The following is a 19,521-nucleotide window of genomic DNA, read 5'->3' as shown; positions in this document are numbered from 1 at the left end:
ATGACACTACCACCACCATGCTTCACTGATGAGGTGGTATGTTTTGGATCATGAGCAGTTCCTTTCCTTCTCCATACTCTTCTCTTCCCATCACTCTGGTACAAGTTGATCTTTGTCTCATCTGTCCATAGGATGTTGTTCCAGAACTGTAATGGCTTTTTTAGATGTTTACCAAACTCTAATCTGATCTTCCTGTTTTTGTGGCTCACCAATGGTTACATCTTGTGGTGAACCCTCTATATTCACTCTTGTGAAGTCTTCTCTTGAGTGTTGAGTTTGATACATATACACCTACCTCCTGGAGAGTGTTCTTGATTTGGCCAACTGTTGTGAAGGGGTTTTTCTTCCCCAGGGAAAAAATTCTTCTGTCATCCACCACAGTGTTTTCCGTGGTCTTCCGGGGCTTTTGGTGTTGCTGAGCTCTCCGGTGCGTTCTTTCTTTCTAAGAATGTTCCAAACAGTTGATTTGGCCACACCTAATGTTTTTGCTATCTCTCTGATAGGTTAGGTTTGATTTTCAGCCTAATGATGGCTTGCTTCACTGATAGTGACAGCTCTTTGGGTCCCGTATTGAGAGTCGACAGCAACAGATTCCAAATGCAAATGTCACCCCTAGAATCAACTCCAGGCCTTTTACCTGCTTAATTGATGATGAAATAACGAGGGAATAGCCCACACACGTCCATGAAATAGCTTTGGAGTCAACTGTCTCATTACTTTTGGTCCCTTAAAAAGTGTGAGGCACATATAGAAACCGTATTAATTCCTACACCGTTCACCTGATTTGGATGTAAATTCCCTCAAATTAAAGCTGAAAGTCTGCAGTTAAAGCCCATCTTGTTAGTTTCATTTCAAATCCATTGTGGTGGTGTATAGAGCCCAACATATGAGAATTGTGTCGATGTCCCAATATTTATGGACTTGGCTATATGGTCCCAGCTTGGAAGGGGGCGCTGGTATAGGACAGACTTCTTCCTACAGCCCGTGAGTGAGCGCAGGTGTCCACTCCCTTCACACAAGTACAAGAGGATAGAAGACATACAATAGACGTAGCTTATACTATTTTATTGGAAATTAAATGCATTTAAAAATCTAGGTGTCCATGGAGGGGCCTAAATATCTATCTACTGCTAGTGTTTCCCATAATTCATTCCTTGCAGAGACCCTGCCCGCTTGGACACCTCCTAAACCAGACTAAGGAAACCTGTGGTGTGGGGCCGGTAGCCCCTCAGCGGGTGGAACGCCACAGGTCACCTGTCCGCAGCTTAGACAGTGTGCAGGTCTAGGAGGGGTTATGACACAATAGCTCGGTGACATTCAGGCTGTGGGACAGAAGAGGAGGTCAAATTAGAACCCAAGTTTCATAGATGTACAGTTCTGTCCAGGGGTACCAACATGAGCACATAAAACTGGTTTTTCTTAGCTTAGTACCAGACTTAAAAAAAAAACCCGCAAGGAGGGGTGTAGTAACAGAACACTTTATATATAAAAAAAACCCAAACAATAATTCACATCTTAAGCTAATAAAAACACAGAATCACCTCCTTACCTGTCTTTATTCTGCATTTCAATATATACAAGCTATATATTTAGTAATTTACACATATGCCCTACTCGTTGCTGGTTACTAGGTCAAAACAAAACTGTCTCAAGGGTGGACGATGAGTAAAACTCCAAAGAAAAGCCTTTATAAAAAAACATGCACGATGTAGTGAAGCTGCTGGTGGGCCGTGTCCCACCGGGATCCTCTGGTTAGTCCAGGGAACCGGCCTCCATCCTCGCCCACCAGCTATGGGTAGAACTGTCCGATAACAGACGTGGTGAGCAGTCTGGAACGCACTGGTCCTGCATGTAACTGAATGTAAACTGTTCATGATTCCATGGTGACAGAACAAGTCTCTGGTGGCACCTGCTACTGGACCCGTCTTCTTGACCGCTCAGTCCCTAAAGAAAATCCGTTTATACATATTACATCTATCCATGGCTGAGGTTGGATAAAGAAAATCAAATTCAAAAACAATAAAAACTGGGGGGAGACCTGGTCAGCCGCTACAGTTCTGGGGAACCTTGATGTACAGGGGAGGTAGCATCACTTCAAAAGAGTACAATCCAAGAGTTAAAAACAAGTTTCCTCGGGAACATAACCATGATTCCAGAAATAAACAGAGTGGAGGCCATGGAGGTGGAGCATGAATTCCTGAACTGTGGTGGTCGGTGGAATGTTTGACCCAACATGAATTGGTTGGCAGGGAGGAAAGGACCGTTCTGTGGTTTATAGATCAGTATCATCAAAGCCATAGAATGATTCAGCGTCGCTCTCTCCCTCAAACAGCTGGTGGAGAACCTCTGGGTCGGCGTATTCATCAGGTTGGCTGTCGTTGCATTGGTCGGTGTCCTCATCCTGTTCATCGTCGTTTAGCTTCAGCTGGCCCTCCAGCAAGTCGATGAGTTCCTCCTGCATTTCCGCATTGCGTTTGGTTGTGTTGGCAGTGCCATCAGGCCCCGGGAGAAGGCTGGCCACTAGAAATGATTGTTGGACCAGTTCTGGGTGTTCAGCGATCACTTCTAGGACTTGAGTAAGCCAACAGAGGACGAGCTGGAGCAACATGTCTGAGCTACAGCTGGCCTCGGCCATCTCTCGGGCCTGGTCTCTCCACTTCTTGTGCAGAAAGCTGGTGACTGACCTCTTAATGCAGACATCCAGTGGTTGGATCTTGGAGCTGCAGCCAGAGGGCACCACAGCCGGCAACGTGCAGGTGGAGCTCAGAAGAGCTAGGACCTCATCGGACATATGCGATCTGTGGCAGTCCAGCACCGCCATGCCTTTGTTATTGGGACCGTCCACATGTTTCTGCCATATCTTGGATGACCACAGCTCCATGATCTCCTCCTCTGTGAAACCACTGTCTCTTGTTTCCAGTATGATAGAGTCGGAAACATCTCCCACATTTTTTGAGTTCCCTCGAGAGCACACCAGTGTTGGCAGTAGGCTACCATCAGCTAAGATGGTAAGTACAATATCGCACCAAGGCTCTCCTGTCCCTACAGTTTGCAGTGCACTCTCTTTCCTTTCGTCACTGCCCAGCAGCTCCAGGTCGAGAAAGAGTGAAATTTCATCTAAAGCAGCAATCATAGACAACGGGAGGTCCTGACTGTGTATCTGCCGTTGTACAAAGTTAATGAACGTCTCGGCATTGTCCTCCATTTCCTTGGGCAGGCGGTTGGCCACGACCACTTTGGAGTGTGTGCTTAAGTTGTGCCGCAACATAAAACTCACAGCCCATTCGTAGGAGATTTTGAAGCCACCTTCCAGGGAACGACCAATCTTGGTGGCCTTTTGGAAGAGTGTCTCCTCGTTCACAGACTGCTGCTGCTCCTTCTGGGTCAGCACCCACTCTGCAAGCTTCTCCTCCGCTTCGGTACCCAGATACTTGCCCTCAGCCAAGCTGTCTTGGTTCTCCTCCTGCATGGTCTGAAACCTCTGCAGCCACCTTCTGATGCGCCGGGGCGTGTTGTGGAACTGCTCGGCCGCGTGCTGCATGCTGCAGCATAGAGCGTGTAATACTACTCGAAGCTTCTTGACGCTGAGCTGCTCCTGCTTGTTCTCTAGCTCCTTATCTCCAGGTTCTCCATCCTCCACGTCCTCAAGCTCATCCACATCGATTGTCTTATTGTCCTCCTGTGGGCTGGGGGCATCAGGTATGGGCAATTCCTTTGGTTGTCGATCATCCTTAGTCTCCTTTTTATCTTCAAGCGGTGGGCTGGCTCTATCCCTAGTCTCCCCTCGAGGTGCCAAGACCCTAAAGAGAATAAAGTAAGTTGATCAAAAAGTAAACAAAGTGTTAACTTTTCCTTACTTAGGGGCTCATTTTGAGTTGAGCGCAAAAGATGGCCTCTTGTGTATATACAAATCTCTGTCAAGACGTCTACGGTCAGACTTATCCTTAAATCTGCTCTCCCTGCAGAAGACGAGCCGCCCCTGTGGTGTGTAGGGGCTCAATTTACATTTCTTAAGTAACGTTCTCAAAGATACATCGAAACCAAAATGCCAACACATCTGAAAGTGTGTAAAGCGGGGTCACTTGTACTTGAGTGCTAGGTAGAGGGACGGAACTGTCAGATATGTCCGGCTGAAAATACTACCGCAAGTTGTGCGCCAAATATCGTGGGAGACATGTTATTCTTATGATGTACATATGCACTTGCGTTCAACTCTAAAATCAGCCCCTTAGTGCCCAATGTCCAGGAACCAGGGCTTGTACCCAGCATTCCTGAGTCACTTAATGGAACACACAAGAAAAATTTAAAACTTTAATAAAAAGGACGACGGTCACCAGAGCAACTGAGTAAGGTCTCCAGTGAGGTCAGTTCTGGGAGACGCTGGAAGGTGGCCACCCAGCAGGTTCAGTTGTGGTGGGTACCGGGCACCAGACCAATATTAATAACTATCCTCCTCCAACCTGGAAACTGCAAGAGGAATGGCTTGCAAATACAATATTACTAATAAAGTAAATATCTCGGGTATATAATTATATAAAGCCACTGTATAGCATTTTATTTCAGATTTGCAGAATGCAGTTAACAATTGAACGATTATAGATCATAGAAATATAAAAACACGTAATTACCAGGAAAAGTCAGATGAGGTAGAACCTGCAAACACAATAAGAAACACGTTATCAGGTTGGAACCTCTAATAATTGTATTTGGAGGAGGATGAAAAAAAGACAAACAATGGATCACGAGCTGCGTGTGGTAGTCCCGTCTAGGGAGGACACAGCTAGAGACAAACTTACTTGAGCACATGACAGAGCTGTAACCATGCGATGGGTTGAAAACCAGATGCTTAGCCATGGCATCACCAATTCGGGTGACGAAAGGGCAGCACGAACATGTCAGCACCATGATATCACTGGGGAAGAAAGACAGTGTCAATCAGTGGACCGCCCGCTACACCCCGCAAAATAACGAACCCATTGTCCACTCCCTCACCTGGGCGCACAGCCTGTAAACAGCGATCGGTACTTGGGACTCTTCCTTGGGACATGGTTGCTGGAAAAGAACAGGAGAGGTTACGCCTACTGCATCTCACAGAGCCACAGCAGGGTATTATAGTTACAACGTTGAGAAGAGTCCTACAAGCATTCAAAGACCAACAGCCAATGTCAGTCTCCGTAAATGCTCAGTTCTCCAGTTGTACCACACCCATAACGTGTGTAATATAACGTAGAGGACGAAGCCCAAAACTGATCACTTATCTCCGCCTGACCCTGACATAGCGTACCCCCACTTACTTGATCATGTGATTGGCATATGCCCGTGAGCAGCAGGTACCGTAGCGGCAGAGAGAACAGTGCACGTAGGTGGGGAAGTGATTATGGAAGTCGGGGATGTCAAAGCTGCACTCCAGACACGACTGTTGGCCAACAACCGCTCTGAAACGAGAGACAACATTTCTGATGACACAGGGCACCCTCACAGAGCTAAATAACACATATTACAACAGCCATATATTCCTTGTATTAGATATCCGTCACACTCTCCTGCCTGGAATAGAGAAGCCGGCCAGTGCATGGAAGCCTAAAGCTACAGCGATCTTAATGTCCTACGTTCTCCCGTGTACCATACTTATAGGAGATATTATACGAGATTCTGGAGTCTCGTCCAAAACTGGAACCCCCAGCGATATAACCTTTGTGGACGCTGGGAAGATTTTCTCGACTGACCGTTTCTGGGGTTCCAGAGGTTCCGAGGTGTCAGTAGATTGAGAGAGCGATTCGGAGGCCATATCTGCCGGAGGCATCGAGGGAGAGTCCGAGGATGACGACACTGGAAGGGACCGTTGAGGCGCCCGCGAGGCTCGGATGGTTACCTGCGGGTACAGAAGACAGCAGCTTTTAATACGCCGCACTATACAGCACAGATACCAGGACGCTAAGAGGAGCTGCTCTGCTCACCTTTGTGCCAGGCTTCAGTCCCTCCAGCTGCCGCGGTTTGCGGAACGTTTTGTGATGTTGCAGCTTGTGTTCAATCTTGTCTTTCGCGAAGAGGAACTGCAGACGGCACTTATTGCAGTGGTAGACGCTCTTCTGCCGGCAGTAACGTAGTGGAGAGGTCATCGGACAAAGATGAACATTGGGGGGAGAGAAACGCGTTAGGGCGGCAGAATGCTTAAATCTTGATTTTACAGAAATGAACTGTTTTTTTTTCTAAATATAACTAAATAGTAACGGTAAAATACATGGTAGACCCAACACGTTACCTGGTGCCGCATAAAATGCTGCTGGAAGGCGTTCCCGTTTTTAAACACCTTCAGGCAATAGACGCACAGGAGGTGCCGCGTGTCCTCGTGATTGAGCCTGAAGTGAGTTTCCACCTCGGCGTAGATGGAGGAGCGGTACGAACACACCTGGAAGAGAGCGAGGAGAAGTCAGGCAATAAGAACAGTCTGTACAGGTACCGGAGACACGTATGGAGACATACCTGGCACACATAGGGCATCTCCCCGGGTTTGTGGGTGTCTTTCATGTGTTGCAGAAAGAGGGGTTCGCTGTCAAAGGCCCATTCGCAGATCTTGCACTTCGCTGCAAAGAAAACAGTTATTCATTTTGCAAACCGCAGCAAGAAACATCACCCGGTGCAAACAACATAATGCTGAGGGCTATAGAGTGCCGGCAATGGTAACCAGCCCTCCGTGACAGCAGGGGGCGCTCTGAGGAGTCTTACAGACATGGGACAAGCCCTCTCCGATAACTCACTTGTGGACTCGTAGGAGCTGTGCACGTTTTCCAAGTGGCACTGTAACTGGAACGGGGTGGAGAACTGCCGGTAACAATGCTGGCACGTGGTGTGCCCGTCCACCTCTCCATTCTGCTGGTCTAGCTCTACGTGGTGCTTCATGTGGTTCATGAACCTTCAAGAAAGAGAGCAGAGAATTGTGGGTTACGGCACTGCCACACGAGAGGCTACTAGGTCCAAGGTGAAGCCACCTCCCACCTGATGTTATTCTTCAGCCTCTTGGAACAGTGCGGGCAGCGGAACGTCGTGGCCACCTTCGGGAACCCCTGCGTCTGGTACGTCTGGCCCACATCCCGCCCGTAATAAAAGTCATCCACTAGCATGATGAGCTTGCCCTGTGACGAATCATCACCAGCGTTCTCCTGGGTCTTGCCAGCTGGGGGCGCTGGGACACCAGGTGTTGTGGTGGTTGCAGAAGTAGTTTTATCCGGCGTGGGTGCGTTTGTGGTCTGTGGGGTTAGCTCTGAATCCAGCGGCTTTGTCTTCTTGGAGAAGTCCACGAGGTCGGGGCAGCAGTACTACACGAGGAGCAGAAAGAAACCTTTCGTCAGTGGAAGTTACCCCTAAATCCACGTTTACATCAAATATAGAGTGGGACTTACACACATATGTCCTCTGAGAGCTTCCAAAATACGGAACGGGGTGCGACACCTTGGGCAGAACTTTCTGTTAGGTTCTGGGGTCTCCAACGGGGCTACCGAGGGGGAAGCTGTTGGGGAAAAAAAAGAAGAGAGAAGGGACTAGTTATAGAGGAACTAATCTAGGTGTGGAAGGGTTTATGAAGGTCTTCAGAATTAAATACCTTTCATCCCGAGAGCCTCCATCTGACTGCTCCTCTGCAGAGTGCCCAGGTTGGGGCTGGTGCCATTGTTGTTGATGGTGCTGGAGAGGATCATTTGAGTGGAGTTATGGGTGGTGGTCTGGCTGCCACTTACTGCGTTCACAAACTTCACCATATCATTCGTCTCACCGGGCCTTTTCATTGCCACCAAACTGGCGAAACTCACTGCAAGACAACACACGCTATCACTAGTAACGTAAAAGGAGCTTCAGAGATTACACCTAAATTTACCAAGATGATTTGGACCGCATCTATCCCCACCTACTGGAATAATACAAGAGATAAGTGTGTTCTTCGTGGCCTGTTTAGGACTATAGGCCGAAGCGGCTCACCTAGTTTGGGGTTAACATTGGGATTGTTCTGGTTCTGAGAGACGGCCAGAGCCTGCGTCGGCTGCTGCATGGCGATCTGTCTGAGCGGCGGCTGGCTGGGCGCCGATGTGGTTGACATGCCGGAGATGGACTTGTTGACCTGGCCCTGGGATTGAGGCACCGAGCTTCGTATCGTCAGGGTGGCAGGGATGACTGTGGTGAAGGTGTTTGTGGCTGGACGCACAGGGACGGTGGGCGCCGGTCTGACCTGAGTCATTTGGGAGAACACCTGGGGAACACCCACCGCCGGCTTCATGAAATGGGTGCCCGGGGCTGGAGAAAGAGCAGTATAGGACTCAGGTGGACCTCACGTCTCATCCACTGACCAAACATAAATAATTCAGAGCCAAGGCCAAAAACTGTCAGTACTATGGGGACTGAGCTCACCTGGTACGATCGTGATAGGTCTCACGGTCTGTCCTTGTTGGACGTTCAGTACGATTCCCACCTGATTCATGGTATTGACGGCATTCTGAACAGGTCTGACGTTCCTGACGGGGAAGCCCTGGGAGAAGGAACAGGATACAAGTCTTGGTGGAAGGAACAGGATATAATGACAGAGACACCAGTGTCCAAGCGCCAGACTCTGACCTGGACGAGCTCCAGGAGACACAGTGCCTGTAGACTTACTGCTGGGGCATCGTTCCCGTACCTGTGTGGTGATGAAGATCGGCTGAGCGGCCATGGAGTTATTGCTGGCATGGTTGGCATTCTGCATGACCTGCACCGGGCGTAGCATGGGCTGAGTAACCATGGTGCCAAGGCTGGAAGCGGCGTTCTGCGTCAGTATGAGAGGCTGTCCGCCGGACTGCACGATGGGCGTTGGGCCTGAGAAGGGGAGAAGACGGTAAAGTGGACGACATCCTGAAGACGTCGAGTTCTAGCACTGAGTAAATGTGCACAAAAGGCTTCTAAACAGACACATATGGCAGTAACCAGCAGTCATTACACACTGACAGACACGGATACACCGCAGGTCATCTGCTACCTACCACTGTTATTGGCAAAGAGAGTGACCACAGTTTTCTTGGTGTTGTCGGCGTGGGTCACCGTGGTGGCTGTGGTGTAATGGCTGCCCAAGGTCTGGTGGGTGACCACTGGCAGAGGAGCGGTGACTGGTTGGAGGCTGACGGAGACTGCGACAGAGAGACAAACAGAGGAGATCAGGACATCACCCTCGTCATTGTACATTTCCGGCACAATTATTTTCAGTGCCCTTGGATGGGACACTGCTCAGTCCTGTGAATCAATCCCGAAAGGCTGTAGGGTGGTATAGACCCCCCATTAACCATTACACCTCGTACGTTAGCACATCGATCCCCGAGTATGGGAGATCTGCAGGACGTTCCGTCACATCTCCTGCTCACCTGTGGCCGTCTTATCCAGATAGCTGTAGTCTTCCACCACCGAGTCCTCGATCACATCACTAATCTTCTGCCAGGGCTCCAGCTCTTCCTCCTCGCACTCCATAAACAGATCCGTGTCCATGGCGCTGGGGAAACGAGAGAGATGGCGTCAGCTGTGGCAACGCTTCCAACCTGGCTCCGCAGTGGGTCCTCCTCTCCTCTAGAGGGAGGTGTACAGAAAAGAATAACATATTGTTTGTTCATGCCAATGGTTTTCCGTAGAGAATAAAAAAACAAAAACAGGATATATACATTTTTGATACAAAAATAACAAAATCGACAAAATAAAAACCTGGGCCTACGGCCACTGTCACGTCCAATACACTAAGGAGAGACAATCCTCACAAACATACAATTGTGCATGATGTGTATTGCTATGATGTAATATGATCATGGTGGGGAAGTTTATTCCCTTTGCACAGTAGATTTCCTGTCAATAATGCTGGTTCTGGAGAAAGAAAAGTGCATTTATCTGATATCTTCGTACCCTGGGGCCGGTGCAAACAGCATCTATTTCTAATCACCGCACATGCACAGAGAGCACTGAGCAGATTCTACCCTCACTGTAAAGGGACTGGCTTCCTCTCCTGCGTGGCTATAACCCGAGAAACATCTCACGACATCAAATGACTGCAGAGATGATAACTTCTCCCATTACTGAAATAGTTTCTAGGACGATTCTAGTAAATCCGCTTGCTGATCTGACCATTCAGTAGAGGTGCCATTGTTTGTCTAGTCTTCTTTCTTATATTAGATCTCTCCGGTGATAACTCTCTCACAATATAACAGGTGGGTCTGTGACGTCACCAAGGTGCAGTCAGACACGGAAAGCACCAAGGATTTGACAGAGACCAGGAAACTGAGAAATACAGAAAACTCTGCACAGCCGGTAACAGAGCTGGACAGGGGCGTCTGTCGGGTGAGGGGACCTTTCAGCCCCCAGCTTGCAACACGCTCCACATGGGTAATGTATAGGAGACCGTGTAGTGTAACACCCCATCCATTAACCATATCCTACATGACCCCAGGAATACCGATTCTGCACAATGGACTTTACGTTACCCCTAAACCGAAGTCACAAAACACCAAACATACAGAAACTAGTAGAAGTGGGCATTCATTTGGGCATTTATAGAAGTTCCTTCCCAAAAAAACATCTCTCACAACACTGACATAATCCCAGAGCAACAGCCCAAATGGGTAGAACTTTAAAATAAAAAGGGGGCGGGGATTATAAAAAGAAAGGGCGGAGCTTAACAGTGGGACTCACAACATTTGCAAACGTTGAGTAGCTCTTCCGGCAAAAAAATTGCAACAATACAACATTTGTCAGACTTGGTGCAGGGACAAGAGAGCTGGAGACATGATTTCACGGACATTTATACAAATAGTCGGGGCAATTGTTTTATGCACGTGAGAATTTTTTGTATTGTATCACGCAGACCTCATCTGAAATATAGCAGTTTATTAATAAACCAGATGGGACAGTTAACATTTAAGTACCGATATATAAATTTCTAAGACACAAATTCATAAAAATTATAAATTGAACAATTTCAAAAATAACTAAACTTCACAAGATGTACAGCAGAGGAGCTCATACTCTGTGCTCAACAGCTGCCAACAGCTCATGTTTTCAGGATCTCTTTAATCACTCACAGGTGACTCAATCTACTGGGCTGGGTCAGTAATTGTCACACCTGTTTCTACAGACAGAAATCCTGTAAACATGCCCTGTCGGTAGCTCTTGAGGACTGGGTTCGAGCACCTCTGTCTTAGACTATGGCTGAAAGGTGGTGGATACATGCCAAAAAGCTTAAGTGATCAAGCAAACCACGCCAGTTATTTCCCTTTATAGCTACTATCATTACCATGCACAAGTCACCTATCAGTAACATTCTGCAGAGTGAAGGTGCACTCTGAAAACAGCAGAGATACAGTGATATATTACTACTTCACTTATACTGTACACTGGTATTGATATAAATTATTGTCACATAGGGAGTTTACAAGCTCTTTAAATGCACAGTCCTACATAATCTGTTTATTTTATTTTTACTAAACCACGAGTTTTAACAAGACGCTGTTATTTTTCTATGATGTCCTCCAATAACTCAATCTTCTCTTTGGAAAATATCCCAGTGTAGGACACATTTGCACTTCAGCACTCAAGCCTGTTCCTGAGGAGGTCACATGATCTGCAAATCCCTCCCACCGTGTAGATGAAGGCCAGAAAGGAGAGGAGCGGGTGGGGGGACTGTGCTGTCAACAAGCATGTCAACCCCTTTCTCCTCGCCCCATTATATGTCAAATTAAATATGTATTTATGAATCATTTTCTTGCACCTATCCTACATTTATCTGTGGCATTCGGCGCCAGGCACTGTACCCCATGAGTATCGGTGCCGGTCGTTACCACCGCTGACCTACAACACCGTTCAAACCACAATAAAAGCTAACCTTGCAGCTAAAATGTCATTGGAAAATAAATAAAAAAAATCACACCTAGAGGACAGTCTATACCAGGGGTGCACGACCGGCAGGTGCCAAGTGGGGCCCAGAACTCTGTGCTAGAATAGACCTATGTTGTCAACTTATAATTGAACATTTGGTTGCAGAGCTCACAGGGTCCCCTGTTGGTAAATGTAAAGAAGGGGGAGGGGGGGGCTTATTTCCAACAACTGAAGTCCCTGAAGATTTAGCAGTCCTCCAGCCTGGATGACTAATGAAAGCAGAGAACTCCCCCTCCCCCTCCACTGACTGGTCAGCAAAAGGCGTTGGTTACTCCATATTTACTGGAATGTAGTTGAGCAGAAGAATGCAGAATATCTATATAGCGACGGACTCCCATATACAACCGGCACAGACTGGGGATGTTATCACTGTATCACCACTAACTGTACAACGGGTCTTTATCCATTTATAATGGGGCGGGGGGCGGGGATTGCTCTAACATTTAATTAGAGCTAAAAAAAAATCAAGCTGATTGAACACCACATTTTTACCTATTTTCTAAAAGCCAATTTATTACATAGAAACATTTTTCATGCTCACAATTCCTACATTTTATTTTTAGGAAAAGCATTTTTGAGTAGAAAATCATTATAAATGATAACTGCACTAAAGCATCAGTTCCCCCAACCACCCCCCACGAGTTACATGAGAAGCGTAAAGATTTCTCAGTCATCCGTACTGGAGGACCCCAGGCAGAGAGGATCCCCCGCTCCCTACGGTGTCACGGCACAAGATTTGAAACCTCAAGTGCGGGGTGTTCAAATATGGCCACAAAGAGGAGATGGGCATTTACATGTTATTAGTCAACAACACAATTTGCATTTATCAATAAACGATCATTCCAATGAGAGACTCCTCCCCATCAACATGACTCCTCCCTCATCAGCATGACTCCTCCCACCTAGTACAGTTCCATGGCTGAATTACCCAATGATAATGCGTTTACTCTGTGATCCATTAATGAATTCATCCCTAATTATCCAGATTTACATGATTCGGAGCTGTACCGGGTGGAAGGCGTCATTCTGGAGGTCCCCCGACCACACAATAAAGGAAGATACAGTCACAAAGAAACGTTAGAATTGGGGCGATACCTGTTGTGCGATCGCCGGTCAGCGACTCTTTCTAGCTTTTCAGATTGTTCCTCAGAGACCTAGAAAGGGAACAAAAATCAGAGATAACAGTTACAAAACATCACAACTATAATTACATATTTCCCCCGTTACGCCGCAAGGTCATAACCATGGCGGAGGCTTCTGGAACGCTGTTCTTTTGGCGCTGGCGACTCATATTCCTGTATAGGGACCAGAGACACTCGGGGGCGGTGCCATATAATGCGGAATAACTATCACCCGCTGGGCACCAAGTGTCCATATAGTTGTGGAACGCGGGATTATTACTAGAGACTGGGGGATTAATGCGCTGCAGGAACAGGCGCTACAGGTGTTACAGTATATATATATATATATATATATATATATATATATATATATTATTAAGCACAGGTTCCCCTGGGGGCACTTGGGGCCCCCCTGGTACAGAGAGGGGCAGTTAGTGGCCTCTAGGGGGTATCTGCCCCCTCCCCCAGGGGGTGCTGCACCCCTGCAGGGTCCCTGGAGCAAGGGGGTGATTCCCACAGGGGCCCCTCACCTTCCTCCCCCCAGGGGCCCCCCAACCATGCTCCTCCTCATAAGAAAATAGTCCCCCAGGAGCAACATGGCGGCGGCGGAGGGTTACACGCCGTCTCCCCCTCGCTGTGTCACCGGCGGGCGCCGCTCCCGCCCCGCACATGTCCCGGCAGCCTCACCTCCTCCTGGCCCCGGGATCCCCCTCCTCCTCGGTCACCGGCCCGGTCACGCCCCGGAATCCTCCCCCGGAATCACCGCCGAGCGCGCTGCGTACAAAGAGCGGAGGGACACCACACACACTGGGCGCGGATGGATCTCACGACGTCATTTCCTCGCCGGCCGCTGATTGGCCGAGCGGCGGGGGGGAGGTCCCTGACGTCAGACTGGCAGAAGCCAGGCGGCCATCTTGTGTGTGGGAGGGGCCTGGCAAAGAATCCTCCCCTTCCCCTCATCTGCTGAACCCCCAAACCCCAGACAGCACCCAGAGCTGCCCCCATGTGCCAGGGTTACAGTGCTGCAGGGTGATGGGGTTCACAGCCCCCAGTACTAATATGGGGGTACCCCCAAATCTCAGACAGCTCCTAGAACTGCCCCCATGTGCCAGGGTGACAGTGTGCTGCAGGGTGATGGGGTTCACAGCCCCCAGTACTAATATGGGGGGGACCCCCAAACCTCAGCACAGCACCCAGAGCTGCCCCCATGTGCCAGGGTAACAGTGCTGCAGGGTGATGGGGTTCACAGCCCCCAGTACTAATATGAGGGGTACCCCCAAATACTCAGGGGATCTGTACCACCAACAGCACAGGAGTGTACCCCCAAACCACAGACAGCACCCAGAGCTGCCCCCATGTGCCAGGGTAACAGTGTGCTGCAGGGTGATGGGGTTCACAGCCCCCAGTACTAATATGGGGGGGACCCCCAAACCCCAGACAGCACCAGAGCTGCCCCCATGTGCCAGGGTAACAGTGCTGCAGGGTGATGGGGTTCACAGCCCTCAGTACTAATATGAGGGGTACCCCCAAACCTCAGCACAGCTCCTAGAACTGCCCCCATGTGCCAGGGTGACAGTGTGCTGCAGGGTGATGGGGTGCACAGCCGTCAGTACTAATATGGGGGGTACCCCCAAATCTCAGGGGGTCTGTACAGGAGTGTTCCGCCAAACCACAGAGCACTGCCACAAGGGCCTGACCCATCTAAGTGGGCAATTGTATGCCACAGTGTATAGTGGTTCAATGTCCCCCAATACTCAAATAAGGCACAATGTACTGGTATAAGGGCCAGACCTAGTTAGTAGGACATTATATATTACCTACTTGTGTGCTGCAATATTTTGGGGTTCACTGGCCCCGACCCTACATCAATGACGCATGAATCAGACCCACAATAGTCAGACTTATACACAGGTGTCTGCACTTTGAGGACTATAGCCCCCCAAAAATTAAACCTGCCCTGCAGGCGAGAGACCGGTGAGTGAAATGCCAGCAATATAATTATTTATTATTGGATATTGTCACACATTTATGTGGGAACCCCCTAGATGTAATATAGCGGGGTGCTACAAATATACCAGCACATGTGCAAAGATTCGTCAATCCCCTGGCCAGTCATTGGAATATACCATGTATTATTATGTGTGTGCAACATTCAGGGAGGGCCTGGGCCTGACAATACAATACACATGTAAAACACAATGTAAATATACATAATTAGCAGGTCCTGTTTACATGGACAATGAAGGGTCACTGATACATTGTAACTGATACTTTGTGCACACAGGAAGTAGCCTGGATACAAAGTAGCAGTAATCTGCATTGCACCCCCTAGTGGTGCAGTAACATATTACGCATTACCCAGTGTGGGCGGGTGATCTCTGATATACACGGACAATGAGAACTGCTGCATGTTAGTGGTGCCTGGGATCTGATTGGTGAGGTTGCCGCTGCTCAGATCACATGACCAGGAGACAGTCATTTAAACCCTTAAATGGCTCACTCGTGCATTGAAAGGAACACGGTAACGGGCATAGACAACCATTAAAACTCTAGCTTGGGCAATTGCACTAAGTTGGGGTACAGTCTAAGGCACGGCGGCCAACAGGCGGCCCTAGGGCCCTGTGCGGCCCTTTGAGCTTTCACCTGTAGCTCCCAGCTCCTTTCTGCTTTGTTGTCAGATATGTTTATTATAGCATGTAAGAGAATTTAGACTGTAAGCTCCAATGGGGCAGGGACTGATGTGAGTGAGTTCTCTGTACAGCACTGCGGAAACAGTGGCGCTATATAAATAGATGGTGAGGATGATGACCGGGCTTTGCTATGTATGTAACTATTACTGTAATGTTACTACGATAAGATATATGTGTCCAATATATACGGTAGATCTCAGCACTAATCAATAAATATCTGCAAAACGAAATATTCTTAGAACAGAATAAATCACCATGAGTGATGTTCTCCTTGCAGAGATTTGCACCGTTACTACACAGGAATAATATGAAAGTTATTTTTTGGCTAATATTGATGTCACCTTTATAACCTAGGGAAACCTGACGGTAAATTAAACTGAATTGTAATGACTAAATTACATTGCTAACAGAATTCACTGACTTTTTTATACACTAGATTACATGTAAAAATGTTAACAACAAAGTATAATGAATAATAACTATATTACTTTTCCATTGTGACAGCAGTCTGAAAAATGGCCGTTAATCTCCTCTACCAAAAATGTAGAACACCACAGTTTATACATTGCACGACCGTAGACCCCAAAGAGTAGTATTGTGACCAACACGTCATGTCCAATGCAAGTGGTTTATCACATGTGTTTGTTATGCGCTGATTGTGAAGATAATATTCTTGACTGTAAGATCTTCGAACTGCGCGCTCCGGGCAACCTGTAAGAGTTGCACCACGTCGACGTCCTCGAGGGCGGCCTCTTGGCATGTTTGTTGTAAACAAAGCGAGGATAAGTGAATAATGAAATAACACAGCAGTTCGTGATTGAGGTCCCGGCAAGACGCGCTGATATATGTGGCTGCAAATAACTGTCACAGTTTCCAGACCACCCAGCAGGTCACATGTTCTAGGCCACCCAGCAGGGCTGCAAATAACTGTCACAGTTTCCAGAACACCCAGCAGGTCACATGTTCCAGGCCACCCAGCAGGGCTGCAAATAACTGTCACAGTTTCCAGAACACCCAGCAGGTCACATGTTCCAGGTCACTCAGCAGGGCTGCAAATAACTGTCACAGTTTCCAGACCACCAAGCAGGTCACATTTTCCACAGCATAATAGGCCTATGTTATCCAACACATGTCTAAGGATGTTAACTGACATGTTATGGTTTGCATTTTGACCTTTTGTCCTGTTTCAGATCCTATCAGGGACCTATAGATTTGGTCTCAGCTGTCTGTAGTAGAGGAAACATTGTACTTTATAACAGCTGCTGTATAAATCCCGGGTGACACTGAACAGCCTATTAAGCCTTTATGGTTCATATATAATATTATTTTGTTTTCTTGGGTTGTCCTGTGGCTTCTTACTGACACATTTATATAATCTACATGGGCTCGAACCTGTTCCCTAAACTGTGACCAGTGAGCCAAGAGCCCATCCAGACCATCTGCAACACAGTGCCCCTAGTGGTAGAGAATGTCATTACATGATCCAACATCAACTGGAATTTCTGACACGGAAATACATAGTGTAGCAAATCTTTTTTTTTAACAAAATGTATAATAAAATGTTTAGTTTTTAAACATAGGGACACAAACACTTGAAATAAACATATTTATTTAGTTTTGTATTATGTGATTATTTTTTTAGTTATTCTGGTAGAGAACATAGAACAGATTTTGTTAAAGGAGATTAGAGAAGAATCCATGAAAAGTTAATTTTGGAATGTTCCATCAAGTATAAAGCCCAGAAATTACAAAATATACTTACTTGGCTATGGTACTAAAAGGACGTCCGGTCACCGAAAATTACAATATTAAATAATATGAAACGCTCCCAATTTTTGTATTGGAACCTTCCAGTGATAGTTAAAATGCTGAATAAATATGTATTTATTTTCAGTATATGGAAATATAGGTCAGTAGGATGTCTCACTGCATATAACATTCCTGGCTGTAACAACTGATTTCTCCTGTCAGTCTTTAATTTAAATGTCCTCAATCTACCCCCAACTCTGTAATACTGCATTATTATTGTTTGGGATATAAGGGGAACCTCACGTTGCAGTAATACTTGTGACCAGCAGGTGGTGCCACATTTGCCTAAGGCTCCTGTGATGGTTTAAGGCTAAACGCTGCTAGTTTACCACCTGTTCCTGGAGTTTGGGATTGAACCCCCCTCTGACAGACCAAGCCCATTCTATTCACCAATATATTGGGACTGTTGGCAGTTACCTCTCTCTTGCGGCTGTGAGCGATGAAGTGGTGTAATTAGTACGGAAGTTTGTGCAGTAACTTTTCCCAAGCTGTCAAGAAATGATCAGATCTGTAGATTTATCAGAGCACCGCGGATCTACGGGGGAAACAATGTATTTATGCAGAATAGACTTCCTGTGTGACAGTCTATAGGACATTACACTTATTATCTAGGAATCATCTTAATGATGTTTATACTCTGTCTGTGTGGGTTCCCCCCTGGGTGGGCTGTACCTATTTTCATGAGGGTAGTGGATTGCAAATAACCCCCTCCTCCCCAGTTTGTATGAATGTGGCAGGGAAATAATAAGTGGATACAACTTCTCTATTCCCCAAAGCTGATCAGCCTCAATGACTGTCCCCTTAGTCCAATCACACAACTATCACACTTCCCTTAGACCAATCGGGTCCCTCTGATACTTTTATTGTAGCACTTTGGATGGACGCAGGAGCTTCTAAGTCTGTATCGAGGTTCTTGCAGCTGTAGCACCTTGTTTGTGGTCATAACATACAAATGTGTTAGGCCAAATTCTCACTCTACAACCCTCTAAAATTCTATACTGTCTATAAAGAAACCAGTGAAGAATACTTATAGTTTGGAGCAAGCTTTTGTTATCTGCTTTTCTTGTAGTTCCAAATCAAGAAACTATTGGTCCTGTATTCCATCTAATTCTACTAATTTCATGGCGGTTAACTTGCGCTCCTCCTTCTTTTCTGACGGACAATTCCTATTTGCATCTGCCTGTCACGGGCACCAGTATACCTGCAGTGGCGCACGCAGGGGGGGTTTCTGGGTCTCCAGAAACCCCCCCCCCCCATCGCTAAAAAGAGCCCTACATGTCGGCACTAAGAAGCGTCCGCGGCGGTGCTGTATTGTATACAGCACCGCCGCGGACGCTTCTTTGACAGCGCCGCGGCTGCTGTATACTACAGTGCAGCTGAAACGGAGCTGCCGCGCATGCGCGGCAGGTCTCTAGGATTATTTTTTTTTCCCCGGGGGCGGAGGAAACCCCCCCCTCACAAATCCTACGTGAGCTCCTGACCTGGACCCAAATTTCACAACCCTGCAGCAAAGGCCCTTCCATCTACAGTAGAATTATTCCTTATCCAGGATGTTGATTTGTTGTCAGAATTTTTGAATCTCATTTCCTGCCTTGCTGAGAAAGGACACAGGCAGGATTTAGCAAAGTTATCGTTAGACAAACACTCCCCTGTATTTCAGTTTCAATAGCGTTTTAATAACCAAGATATCTAGCACATGAATTCTACAATTTATGTTAGAAAATTGAATTTAATATGGCAAAACAGCCACAATGCATAAGGTATTAACAAATAAGGGAACAAAATGATACAGTAATATAAAATGATGCAAGCAAGGGCCTTTAAAAATAACAAGGAGGTATGCAGAAAAACATTACTTGATTTCTGTGCTGGGAAAAGCAGAAAGTTGGACAGAACTTCACTAACCAAGTAATCACCTTGGACTGACAATTAATTACAGTTTATCATGGTTTTTAGAAACAGTAAATATACCT

General features: G+C 47.1%; 1 protein-coding gene across 2 annotated transcripts; it reads right to left on the bottom strand.

Annotated features, from left to right (window-relative positions):
* Positions 1-1,462: 1,462 nt before the first annotated feature.
* POGZ (pogo transposable element derived with ZNF domain) lies at positions 1,463-13,869 on the bottom strand. Of its 2 annotated transcripts, XM_075194013.1 has the most exons (20): positions 13,737-13,869; positions 13,024-13,082; positions 9,378-9,502; positions 9,003-9,146; positions 8,663-8,838; positions 8,398-8,515; positions 7,972-8,283; positions 7,601-7,804; positions 7,401-7,507; positions 6,997-7,316; positions 6,759-6,913; positions 6,484-6,584; positions 6,263-6,409; positions 5,958-6,089; positions 5,727-5,872; positions 5,295-5,435; positions 4,993-5,052; positions 4,797-4,912; positions 4,629-4,653; positions 1,463-3,800 (listed from the first exon to the last, which is right to left on the bottom strand). In XM_075194013.1, the coding sequence occupies exons 3-20, from the start codon at positions 9,496-9,498 to the stop codon at positions 2,273-2,275; spliced, it is 4,053 nt and encodes a 1,350-aa protein (XP_075050114.1). In that variant the 5' UTR covers positions 9,499-9,502; positions 13,024-13,082; positions 13,737-13,869; the 3' UTR covers positions 1,463-2,272. The 2 variants fall into 2 exon arrangements, with proteins under 2 accessions (XP_075050114.1, XP_075050115.1); XM_075194014.1 differs by lacking the exon at positions 7,972-8,283.
* Positions 13,870-19,521: the final 5,652 nt, after the last annotated feature.

This window comes from Mixophyes fleayi, unplaced genomic scaffold (genome assembly GCF_038048845.1).
Source record: "Mixophyes fleayi isolate aMixFle1 unplaced genomic scaffold, aMixFle1.hap1 Scaffold_147, whole genome shotgun sequence".
NCBI classification, from domain to species: Eukaryota; Metazoa; Chordata; class Amphibia; order Anura; family Limnodynastidae; genus Mixophyes; species Mixophyes fleayi.
The sequence above is the reverse complement of the archived record's forward strand: the minus strand, read 5'-3'. Positions and strand labels throughout refer to the sequence as shown.